The sequence below is a fragment of the Megascapheus bottae genome, chromosome 11 (genome assembly GCF_031878675.1).
Source record: "Megascapheus bottae isolate mThoBot1 chromosome 11, mThoBot2.hap1, whole genome shotgun sequence".
Taxonomy (NCBI): Eukaryota; Metazoa; Chordata; class Mammalia; order Rodentia; family Geomyidae; genus Megascapheus; species Megascapheus bottae.
The window spans coordinates 9788691-9801594 of record NC_143519.1 but is presented as its reverse complement, the minus strand read 5'-3'; the positions used below and the strand labels follow the sequence as shown (position 1 = coordinate 9801594).

At 45.4% G+C, this 12904-nt stretch overlaps 1 protein-coding gene across 2 annotated transcripts in view; it reads left to right on the top strand.

Moving 5' to 3' along the window:
* Farp1 (FERM, ARH/RhoGEF and pleckstrin domain protein 1) overlaps positions 1-12904 on the top strand; it is a 192594-nt gene that overhangs the window by 133205 nt on the left and 46485 nt on the right. For both annotated transcript variants that reach the window (XM_090341945.1, XM_090341946.1), the window contains exons 4-6: positions 4906-4948; positions 7150-7228; positions 11630-11727. In XM_090341945.1, coding sequence (XP_090198071.1) covers positions 4906-4948; positions 7150-7228; positions 11630-11727 — 220 coding nt within the window. The remainder of the gene's footprint in view (positions 1-4905; positions 4949-7149; positions 7229-11629; positions 11728-12904) is intronic.

Sequence of the window (12904 nt, the reverse complement as noted above, 5' to 3'; positions counted from 1 at the left end):
TAGTGTCTACCATGTTGAGCCACCGTGCCACTTCCTGTTTTCTGGTGCTTATTTGGAGATAAGAGTCTCACTACTTCCGTGCCTCAGCTGGCTTTGATCCTCAGTCCTCAGATCTCAGCCTCTAGAGAAGCTAGGATTACAGGCGTGAGCCACCAGTGGTGGCCTGGCTCGTAAGAGCTTTTTTAAAAACAACTCAAATGCTGAGTGCTGGTGGCTCACACCTGTAATCTTTGCTACTCAGAAAGGAGGCGGAGATCTGAGGATAATTCTTTGAAGCCACCCTGGGCAGGAAACTCCATGAGACCGTTAAGTCCAATGAAGCACTGAGAGAGCCAGAAGTGGAGCTATGGCTCATGTGGTAGATTACCAGAGTTGAGCAAAAGAAACTCAAAGACAGGGTCCAGTCCCTGAGTTCAAGCCCCAGGGCTGGCACAAAAAATAAAATACCTCAAGCATCCCAGCTGCCTAAAACGTCAACCACCAAATAAGAAAGGAAGGAAACAGCAAACAGCGCTGGGGATTGTGCTGATCTTGCTTTGCTTGATACGTGAGTATGGAAGCGTTTGGGTTCTTCTCATCTCAAAATACTCTGTGCACAGCATGAACCCCACAGGAAACATGAAGCATTAACAGTGAATCAGAGGGAAGCTCAGGTTAGCTAGACAAGATGGGCTGTAAAACTTATTTGCCAAAGATAGATGTTTCATATATTGAAGGCCCCATCCCCAACTTGTGAGCATATTTGAGGACAAAGCTGTGGTGGGGGGTGGGATGGGCACAGGTCCTGGGGTTTGAACTCAGGGCCTGTGTGCTATCCCTGGGCTTCTTCTCTCAAGGCTAGCGCTCTACCATTTGAGTCACAGCTCCACTTTGGCTCTTTTTTGTTGGTGGGGGGTGGGGGAAAGCAGGTATGACTTGGAGATGAGTCTTACAGGCTTATCTTCCTTGAGCTGGCTTTAAACCACCATTCTCAGATCTCAGCCTGCCGAGTAGCTAGGGTTACAACCTTGAAGCATTGAAGTCCACATCTTAATGGAGGTCATTGGAATGGCTTTGATCCAGTCTGACCCAGGTCCTTCAGAAGGAACGGTTTGAAGGCAGAGTAAGAGTGGGATCCAAGCCCAGGAACAGCAACCACAGAAGGACATGGCAAAGTGGCAGCTACCTGCAAGCCAGGGGAGAGAAAAGATTTGGGGAAATCCAGCCTACCTGTGTTTACTGAGTTCATTTCCATTGTTTAAACTGCTTCATTATGGCCACCTGGACAAACCAAAGTAATAAGGATTCAGTAAGTTCCTCCTCCTGTGCTGCTGGCTGGGAATATGCTGCTAGAAGTCCACTCCTCCCCATCTCATTCTCCACCTCCCCTCGCCCCCCATCAGCTGGGAACATGGAAGGCTGCTCAGGAGAAGGCAGTGAGGATCTGGTGGGGATGGCATGGAGATTGGTGTCAGGATCCATTGGCAGGGAAGAGAGAACCAGTGGTTTTGTTGCCTCTTCACCCATCCGGAGCTGGTCTCTGCTCTGCCTCCATTGGTGGAGCTTGTCAAGGTGACCTAGTCCAGTTCCCTTGCTTCCTTGCAGCCCCTTTTGTACATCACACTTCAGTTGCCAAGCAACCACCTCATCCATTCATTGTGGTTCAGGTCCCACATGGACAGGCCTACACCCCAGCTCTATGAACACTGAGCTGACCAAGGACATGGCTGGATTCTTGCAGTCCACATGCCTCTCCCCAGGCCGGCTCAGCTGTGAGATGATGGGCGCCTCATGGCATGGTCTCCCCGGAACTCTGGCCCTTGGGCTGCCTGACTCGAGCCCATCTATGTTTCTCAGAGCTGCAAGCTACAAAAGCCACATGCTCAGTTGGCTCAAACCAGTGCTTGCAGTTGATGGTTTCTGCAGAGATGCTAAAAACAGACGAGGATGTTTCAAAACAAGTCACAAAATTGGCAATGACTTTGCCAATGCATAGTGGTTCTGTCCTGGGCACTGCAGAAGTTTAGATGGGTTTTGTGCCAGGGCTAAAGGCTGGGAAAGCTGGTGACTGGGTCACGGAGAAAGTTGTAGTGGTTGAAAGAGCAGAGGGCCAAAGACCTGGAGAAAGCGCCTACCAGCTCAGTATATCCCAGGAAGTCTCAGGTTAACTCACCCCCCACACATGGCTGCCTGGAGCCTTCTCTGCTTGCCCACTAACCCTCTGTCTACCATGGAAAGGTCAGCTTGCTCGTGCCTGTCCTCTCCCTGGCCTGCCCTCCATGGCCTCCCTTCCAGTCCACGTGCTTCAGGGCCTTACGAGGCTCCACGAAGATGGGCGCTTGGTGGGGATCTTATTGTTTTTATAAGAGTGATGTACAGAGGGGTTACAGTTACACAAGTAAGGAATCTGAAGACTAGGACTTGAATATAAATATCAACTTTCTTATTAATATCAAATGGTCAGTCGTGGGGCTTGAACTCAGCCCAGACACTGTCCCTGAGCCCTTTGGGCTCAAGGATAACGTTCTGCCACTTGAGCCACATTGCCACTTCCCGTTTTTGAGAAGTTAATTGGAGATAGAAGTCTCATGTGGATTTTTGTGCCCAGGCTGTCTTCAAACCACAATCCTCAAATCTCAGCCTCCTGAATGTCTGGATTACAGTACCAGCTAGATATTCTTTGTTACCCTTTCTATCTTTGTGTTTTTTTTTTTTTTTTTTGGCCAGTCTCGGGGCTAGAACTCAGGGCCTGAGCCCTGTCCTTGGGCTCTCTCAAGGCTAGAGATCTACCACTTGAGCCTCAGCCTCATTTCCAGCTTTTTTCTATGAATGAGGTACCAAGGAATTGAACTCAGGTCTTCGTGCATGCTAGGCAAGCACTATTACCACTAGGCCAAGCTCCCGGCTCCCCTATCTATCTTTTAAACACTTTGGTCTAGTGAAAAGAATATCCTTTGTCCTGATGAGGTGTAGACACAGAGGCCAATTGCAGTGACAAATTGCTCTGTTGCTTTCTGTGACAGGTGGGCAGTGTGGATGGAATGGAGAGAATTTATTAGCAGGGTTCTTTCTTATTTGGAAAGGGGATGCAGGAAAGTTAGCCACCTTAAAGGCTTTACCTTGTTTATTATGAGAACTTAAGTATTCAAAAAAAAAAAAGAAGAGATATCCAACATTCAACCTTCCCAACACATTTTTCTGCATTCCTATTCATCAACCACATAATTCTTGATGCCTGCTTGATAATCTTTCAAAGATGTACATTCTTTCATTTATTTATGTAGTTAATTTGGCCATTGTCAGATTTTCCACCATCAAAAAAAAGGTTAAAAGTGTGCATAAGCGCATCATTTACGCTGGGAAATGACGAGAGAAGAAATCTACAGGGGTCCTTTCTACGTGGAGATGGCATTCTGTAGTAACTGTCTAGAATTAAAGCCCACATCCATCCTTCACCAGGGTAGGGCATGCCCAGTGCCCTGGTCAGCTTCGGGGATTACACAATGCACACAGTGTGTGTGTGTGCGTGTGCGTGCGTGCGTGTAACCGCCATTCCAGGGGCATCTTCGTGGACATGGTATTTCACTGTCCTCATTTGCATTTCTAGTGAGAAAATCATTCCTATCAATATTTTCTTTTTAGCATCTGACACCTCCTTTCTGTGAATTGTGTTTCTTTGCAGTTTTCTATAGTTCTCTTTTTCCTATCTATCTATCTATCTCACATTAGCTTTGTTTTTTCCCCTCTTTTATGCACGTAGTACCCACCATAGAACCTAGTTTTAATTACTACAAGTTCAAAGGAAATTTAAAGAAAACACATGAGATGGAATAATGTGGTTAACTTATGCTCTAATTAAGAGGCCAGCTACTTTCTCCCCTTGAGACTTTTGCCGTGCTCACTATGAACAGGAAGTATGTGGTGGGGGTGGTGCTTAGAGGGACTAATTTAGTCCCAGCTCCATCACTGTAGCTGGGGCACCTGGTATGAAATATGTAGCCTCTGTTTGCTTTGAGAGGAACATAGCTTTAAGAAGGATATGGTACAGATGCGATAGACGATAAGTATTTCTTTCTTTTGTTGGTCATGGGGCTTGAGCTTGGGCACTGTCCCTGAGCTCTTCATCTCAAGGCTATGGCTCTACCACTTGAGCCACAGTGCCACTTCTGTTTTTCTGGTAGTTAATTGGAGATAAGAGTGTCAGGGACTTTTCATGCCTGGGCTGGCTTTGAACCCTGATCCTCAGATCTCAGACTCCTAAATAGCCAAGATTACAGGTGTGAGCCACCATATGTCTTATTTCAGTCAGAACCATGTTTGTCTCACTCAGTAATAGATACACATTCATTCATACACATTTTCTGGATAGGTAAATATAAGGAAGATAACAAAGAAATAGCGAATTCTTAGTTAGCTGTTAGCTTTTCTGTTTTTTTCCTAAGGTGAGGGGAGCAAACCCAGGGTGCAATGTTTGCTAAGCGTCTGTTCTCACACTGAACTCCTTCTCTATTGCCTGTTAATTATTATTTATGTGAGCCTGAAAAAGAGTTTGCTTTTTCAAGCTCAGGGATGGTATTTGCAAGTTGCAAATATCAGATGCTCAGGAATATTTTATTTGAAACGCCTTCAAATGGTGTCTTTAAATATTAATTGAGCCGGGCTCTGGTGCTCACGCCCGTAATCCTAGCTACTCAGGAGGCTGAGATCTGATGACCATGGTTCAAAGCCAGCCCAGGCATGAAAGTCCGTGAGACTCTTATCTCCAGTTAACCACCAGAAAACCTGAAGTGGTGCTATGGCTTACGTGGTAGAGCACTAGCTGAAGAGCTCAGGGACAGTGTCTAGAGTTCAAGCCCTTCGTCCCACCAAAAGAAAAAATATTCATTGAGAAGTTATGTCTCAGTCTGTGGTTTTTCTCCACTGTAGGTGTGGCTGGATCTCCTGAAACCTATTGTGAAGCAGATTCGAAGTAAGTATACCCCAGATGTTCATAGCCATGATACATTCACATGTCGATGCCTGCTTCCACTGTTGAGATGGCATATTGTCTTGTAGCCATAGAATTGTTCTTTTTTTAAAAAAATTTCTTTATTGCTTGTCATCTTTCACTAACCCACATATTATTAAAAATATGTGTCTTCTGCAATTCTAATATCTCAGCAGTTTGTTAATCAACTCCTTGCTTGGAGAATCAAGTATTGTTTTGATTGCCTAAAGCTGGCTATTAAACCTGAAATAATGGAGCTTGTCTCATCTTCACTGCTGTTTCTTCTGTCGCTTGTGAAGGGGGAGGGTGGCACCATCTAATCATAAAATGGATCCTAGTTTTTCTTTTCCTCTAATCAAAGCCTGAAAGATCAGAATTTCACACTTGAGGTGTGAAGCGGGGGAGGAAAGGAGAGAGAGAGAGAGAGAGAGAGAGAGAGAGAGAGAGAGAGAGAGAGAGAGAGAGAATGATTGACAGGCAGACTCTGATTGACAGCCATTTTTGATGGACAAGTGTGTTGGGCTTACATGTAGACTATGTGTTGGGAAGACTGAAGAAAGAGGATACTTGCTTGGCTCTCCCTAATCATGGTTCCTCTGCTTTGGGGTGGGGATCTGTCCTTAGCCATCTTAAATGGCTCTTCCTTGTACCCAGAGCCTGGGGAAATCAGGGCAGTACCTCTGTGTCTACTATGAAGCTCATCATACCTGTTGGATGTGTATATATAATATCTATAATAAACAAATCCCGCTGGCTCCCTTGTAAATATATATATGGGTGTACTTGCCATGGGGCATCTTCTGTGTGGATCTAGCTAAGTGAAATGGACACTGATCTTCTATTGTTCAAGTGAAGCAGCTGCAAATGAAAGGGTGGAGGGTGTGTGTGTGTGTACCAGTCCTGGGACTGAAACCAGGGCCTGCGCACTGTCCTTGAGCCTCTTTGGCTCATGGCTAGCACTCCACTACATGAGCTTTTTCTGAGTAGTTTATTGGAGATAATCTCATGGACTTTGCTGCCTAGACTGGGAACTGCAATTTCTGGATCTCAGCTTCCTGAGTAGCTAGGATTACAGTCCTGAGCCACCAGTGGCTGAGGGCAGAACTCACTGGTAGAGCCTTTACCTGTCATGGGCTGAGGTTATGCGTTAGGTCAGTACCACAGAAAGCAAATTTCATTATTATACTTTATAATTCCTTGCTATTATTCCAGATCACAGTATCTGTAAGATAAAACCAGGTAATACATGCCTGAAATCCTAGAACTAAGATAGGGTGAATGAGTTCAAGGCCAAATGTAGGCTACATAGTCAAATCATGTCTCAAAGAAAAAAAAAAGGAGCCAGTTGCTTGGTGGGTTTCTCTGCAGTCCCCAGTACTCAAGAGGCTGAGATCTAAGGATCACTATTCAAAGCCAACTCAGGCAGGAAAGTCCTTGAGACTCTTACCTCCAATTAACCATCAAAAAGCTGAAGAGCGGCTATAGCTCAAGTGAGTGGTAAAGTGGTAGCTTTGAGTGAAAATGCTCAAGACCTGAGTTTAAGCCCTAAGTCCACTCCCCAAAGGAACCAATCAAAAAGACTGTTTTTATATTGTCACTTGGTAGATCCAAACACAAAAGTCACAAATTATCATCTATTTGATGATCTGTTTTAATTCTCAAGTTTTCCATCTGGACTTGCCTCTGTACTACCATCTTGTCTTAGCTGCTGGGGAGAATGGCTTCAGGGCTGTTCAGAAAGGCTCTGGCAACTGTACTACAGGCAGAACCATGTCACCATGTTATTTGCATGCCAGGGCCCAGGGCAGCACCTGGGGGCTGGCACTGTGTGTGCTTACCATTCCTTATTCCTTACAGTGAAGTATGGATTTCATAACTGGCTGACATTTTCATCACCTTCAGCCTCTGTCATGACAAGTGTATATTTTCTGAAGACAAATGGTTATTTTTAAAAGTTGAATAGAATGTAAGTCTCCACCTAGTTGAGTTGTTCACCGTAGCACAGTATTTTTTTTTTTTGGAAAGCAGGTGTGAATAAAGGGCTTGGTGTTGAGTGGTTTAGACATGACAGCCATCCTCTAGGGACTTGGGGATGAGATGTCCCGTGCAGTGCAGTACTCAGAGACCATAGAGTCCTGCAGATCCTGAAATGCCTTCTTGATGTTTGTGTTGTTACTCTTCAGGGCCCAAGCATGTTGTTGTCAAATTTGTGGTGAAATTCTTTCCACCTGACCATACACAACTCCAAGAAGAGCTCACAAGGTGAGTGGTTTGACTACTGTGTATTTTTGTTGTTGTTCAAATAGGGCAAAGAGAATATGTTCTAAATTGATTCAACATTTTCATACTATTTATCTGACAGTGCTTTACACTTTAATTTTTTCTCTCTCGTCTCTGCCTCTGAAAAGGAGAAGAAGTGTCATCTATCTCTTTCTTATGTCCTAGTTCTTTGAGGGTGTGATTTTTTTTTTTTTTTTTGCTAGTTCTGGGGCTTGAACTCAGGGCCTGGGCATTGTCCTTGGGCATTCTGAAGGTTAGTGCTCTACCACCTGAGCCACAGCACCATTTCTGGCTTTTTCTCTGCACACCTATGACCCCAACTACTCAGAGGCAGAGATGGGAAGGCAAGAGTTGTTGAGACCCCATCAATAATCAGCAAGCCAGAGTATAGCAAAATACATCTTCATTTCTACCTATGAGGGAGGCATAGGTGTGAAGATTGTAGTTTGAGACCAAAAACAAAACAAAAACCCCTCAAAACCCCATCTTAAAAAAATACATATGCCGGGAGTTTGGCCTAGTGGTAGAGTGCTTGCCTAGCATGCACAAAGACCCGGATTCAATTCCTTGGTACCACAAAAATAGAAAAAGCCAGAAGTAGTGCTGTGGCTCAAGTGGTAGAGCTCTAGCCTTGAGAAAGCCCAAGGACAGTGCTCAGGCCCTGAGTTCAAGCCCCAGGACTGACAAAAAATGCATAAGGGGCCAGAAGCGTGGCCTAGTGGTAGCGTGCTTGCCCTCACTTCCGCGCATATGTATAACGTATTCCATTCCATCTCTCCTCCCCTTCACTCTCCTTCACCCTTTTCTCCTTCCTAATACCGTTTCAACAGGCTTCATGGTTCTGTTTCCATCTTCGGTGTCGATTCTGGTTTTTCTTGCACTTAGTGCCTGAGCACCGAGTGGCTCTTGTGGATTTGATTGAAATTGCGTCTGTTTTTAGCATTGAAGGTGTCACTGCGTCTGAAGCCAGCATTGTAGCAGAGTTTTCAGCTTCAGCTCCTGTCACTAGGACATGTGATCCCTCTCATGTTACCCCAGCCTGAGATCAGGGAGCGGCAGTAGAAGCAGAGGGTGGCAGGTTCTCCTTCCAGTCTTCAGAAAGGCTGGTGTCCTTCACGTAACTGTCGGAGCCCTGTGCCACCCAGCAGCCCCCCCCATGACATTCCACCACGTGCACCCAGCCTGTCCCGCCTGGTGACGACCCGTTCCTCTGCACCTCTTTGTGAACATATGACCCCATGTTTGTGCTAGCTAATGGTAAAATCGTCAAAAAGTGAAAGCCCTCCTACTTACTTGACAAAGGAACCCTGACCTAGGTCAGATTTAAAGCCTGTAGTGGTGAAGTGTGGAGTTTGGTGACAGTTACCACTATCTGATCCAGAAAAGGATGGTTTGTGGTGTGCAGCCACGGGAGCCCAGGTGTCCAGGTGGACGGGGGGCTGTCCCCACTCCATCTCATTCCCTGGACTTAGCAGGGAGGGCGAGGAGCAGAGGCTGGGTGCATGATGCAAGAGCAAGCATGGAGGAGCTGGGGAAAGGTCGTCGTCTTCTTCTTCTTCTTCTTCTTCTTCTTCTTCTTCTTCTTCTTCTTCTTCTTCCTCTTCTTCCTCTTCCACCAGTCCTGGGGCTTGAACTAAGGGTCTGAATGCTGTCCTTGGGCTTTCTCAAGGCTAGAGCTCTACCACTTGAGCCACAGCATCATTTCTGGCTTTTTCTATGTATGGGGTACTGAGGAATCGAACCTGGGTCTTTGTGCATGCTAGGCAAGCACTGTACCACTAAGCCAAGCTCTCAGCTGGATTGTGGTTCTTCAAAGCTGGCCTGAGCAGAAGAGTCCCTAAGAGGCTCTTATCTCCACATGATCACGCAAAAACCCAGAAGTGGAGCTGTGGCTCAAAGTAGTAGAGTACTATCCTCAGGGATAGTGCCCAAGCCCTAAGTTCAAGCCCTATATCTGAACAACAAAAAAATAAAAGTAAAAAAAGCATTATCCTCTCATTGCAGCCTCCTGAGTATCTAGGATTATAGGTGTGAGCCACCTGTACTGGCCGGGTCTTTCACTTTTTTTTTGTTACTCTAGAGGTGATGCACGGAGGGGTTACACTGGCTCGAGTCTGGTAGTGAGGTCATTTCCTTTCGTGCAGTTTCTTCTGTTCCCTCATTCTCTCTGGCTGGGCCTTTTTAAATCTCGTATGTTATGTCTTTTTTGCTTTATGATACAGTTGGATACTGCAATATATCCCGCCACCTAGGTTTGTTGATAAATAGTATCCCTCCTCGTGATACTATTGAGCTTATTTTTCTAAGTTGTCTTTTTCTTTTGAAAACTGACTCTTTCCCAAAGTAGATAGACATAAGCATTTTGGATCACAGGGGACGCTGGATGTTTTGTGTCTTATTTGCAGAGCTGGGATTGTCCCTGGGCTTATGACGGTGACCTCATTCCATTGGGAAGGAAAACTGTGTGAGTTCAGCCGTTTGTGGACACACAGTCTCATAAATGACTTTTTATGTCAATTGACCCAGTGTGCCAAAGTCAGTAATGTCTTTCAGAGGTCACAGAGTGAAGACTTTCCAGCCCCCTTTCTCCTGCAGTGTTGTGAGCTGGTGTTTTCCACTGGGCGCTCTGCCTGTCCTAACACCCCTCCCCCGGCGAGACTGTCAGGCTACTTTCTGCCTGCAGTGGCTTCCCGTGGAACAGGGAGCCGCTTTAATAGCTCCTTGAGTGGTGATAACCTTGGATTCCCCCCTGCCTTCTTCTTTTATGAGTATCCTTATGGACTTGGGAATTTTTGTAAATTCAGTGTTTGAGTTCATGTCAAGCCTCCCTCTGGTTGCTGTTTGAGTCTTCCCTGACTTGGCCCCTTCCAGATAATTCTTTACCTTCTGGTAGATCATGACAAGAGAAAGGAAGAGGAGGAGAGTGGAGGGAAGGGAAGCAAAGGAAAAGGAAAGGGGGAGGGTAAGTATGAAAGGAGCAGAGGAAGGAGAGGATGTGAGGATGAAGAAGGTAAAGGAAGGACAGGAGAGGAAAAGAAAAGCAGAGAGGGGAGGAAGGAGGAGGAGGGAAAGGAGGAGGAGGGTGAGCTCAGGATTTGTGGTTAGTTTAAAAGCAGACACCTCTTGAAAATGAGTATGGAAGTTGGAGGGGCGGAATCTCACTGCTGCGGGCAGCTCTAGAAGCATTTCTAAGTGGTGTACAAAACCGGTGTCTGCCCTTCTAAAAACGCTCAGAGATATTTTTCAAACCCACTTTCACACTCCTCACAGCTCTACTTAATTCCTTTGATGTATAAATATATCTTTTATACCAAAATGGAGATTTGTTTTGCTTAACACCGTGCAGAAAAGCATTTAAACAAAACTCAAAATGAGTTTTACAGCTGGTAGGTGAGGCAGAGGGAGGTGGCTGCGAGGTGGTATTTATACCGTGAAGAGGCCTTTCGGGGTCGTGGGCCCTCCCAGTTCTCACAGCCACACTGCTGTCGCAGGCCGAGCGGGAAGCCAGCATGAACCCATCATTCAGTTCAAATCATTCAGTATCCGCCTGATCATTCTGCAAACATTTTAAATGCTATACAGACACACAAGTTAGAGTTTTACATTTTATTGTACGAATGGACTTCATTATATTCACATACATGCCTATAATGTACTTTGATCAAACTCACTCTTTCTATAATACTCTTTCTTTGTTTCTTTCTTTCTTCCTTCCTTCCTTCCTTTCTTTCTTTCTTTCTTTCTTTCTTTCTTTCTTTCTTTCTTTCTTTCTTTCTTTCTTCTTCTTTTTTTTTTGGCCAGTCCTGGACTTGAGCTCAGGGCCTGAGCACTCTCCTTGGACATTCTCAAGGCTAGAGCTCTACCACTTGAGCCTCAGCACCAATTCTGGCTTTTTTTTTTTCTATGTATGTGGTACCAAGGAATTGAACCCAGGTCTTCGTGCATGCTAGGCAGGCAGTCTACCACTAGGCCAAACTCCTGGCCCCTATAATACTTTTTCTTAACTCCTTCCCTCATCCCTTTTTAAAGAGCTTTTAGGGGGTTTAAATGTAGTATTTTAATATATATATATATATATATATATATATATATGGAGTATTTTTGCATATATGTATATATAATGTACTTCTTTAATAGTCTCACCCCTTCTCTGTCACTCTGGCTCCTCTGTCCCTCCCCACACTAGTTTTTTCCCTAAACAGTCTTGACAATTTTTTGGCCTCTCTATACAGAATGAAAAGCAGTCCTCCCTGTGAGCAGTGACAGTGTCTTTTGGGGGAGGGGCTGTAGCCCTGCAGGGATGGGCACAGCCTCCCCTCCAGTTCCTCGCAGTGTGTGCAGGCTGCCTTGTTGTGTGACACCTGTCTCCGTTGACCTTTGCAGGTACCTGTTTGCACTGCAGGTGAAGCAGGACTTGGCTCAGGGCAGGCTGACGTGTAATGACACCAGTGCTGCTCTCCTGATCTCACACATTGTGCAATGTAAGTTCTGCTGGCCTCCTTCCATAACAGCCGTGTGATCTGAGTGATGGGGTGGGGGCAGGATGCCCCTCACAGCTCACAACACACCCATAAAATGGCTTTGTTAGTCAGGTACTGGTGGCTCAAGCCTGCAATCCTAGCTACTCAGGAGGCAGAGATCTGAGGTTTGCAGTCATTCTGGACAGAAAAGTCCGTGAGACTCTTTTCTCCAATGAACCCCCCCAAATGTAGAAGTAGAGGGGTGAAGTGGTAGGGCACCAGCCTTAACTGGAAAAAGCCAAGCAAGAGTGCAAGCCCCTGAGTTCAAGCTCCAAAAAAGAAAGAAAGATGGGGCCGGGAGTTTGGCCTAGTGGTAGAGTGCCTGCCTAGCATGCACGAAGACCCAGGTTCAATTCCTCGGTACCACATACACAGAAAAGGGCTGGAAGTGGTGCTGTGGCTCAAGTGGCAGAGTGCTAACCTTGAGAAAAGCCCAAGAACAGTGCTCAGGCCCTGAGCTCAAGCCCAGGACTGGCAGAAAGGAAGAAGAAAGAAAGAAGGAAAGAAAGAAAGAAAGAAAGAAAGAAAGAAAGAAAGAAAGAAAGAAAGAAAGAAAGAAAGAAAGAAGGAAAGAAGGAAAGAAGGAAAGAAGGAAAGAAAGGAAGGAAGGAAGGAAGGAAGGAAGGAAGGAAGGAAGGAAGGAAGGAAGGAAGGGAAAACGAAAGGAAAAAAATGGCTTTGTTATTTCTGCCATTAGTATGAATGCCTAGAAGACAATTCTCCAAACTTATTTTCACATGCAGAGCCCCACCCAACTTAGAATTTCTGTGCTTATTATGAATATGCAATGATATCTCAGAGGTTATAATGGGGAAGCTGGACGGACAGTGGCCAAATAGAACAAACTGCTTCTGTCTTATCCTTGTTTTCACATTCATTATCAAACATGGCACATTAGGACATAAAACAATTACTAGTTTCACTTCTCCTTCAAGTTATTTCCCATAACAGAGTGCTTAGGAATCAGAAAGCCAGCTAGGCCTAGTCTATGCTGGAATGCCTGACTCTTTTCTATTTAGTTCTGATTAAAGGGTACTTTAGAGCTGGGCATGGTGGCTCACGCCTGTAATCCTAGCTACTCAGAAGGCTGAGATCTGCGGATCTTGGTTCAAAGCCAGCTGGGGCACTAAAGAACATG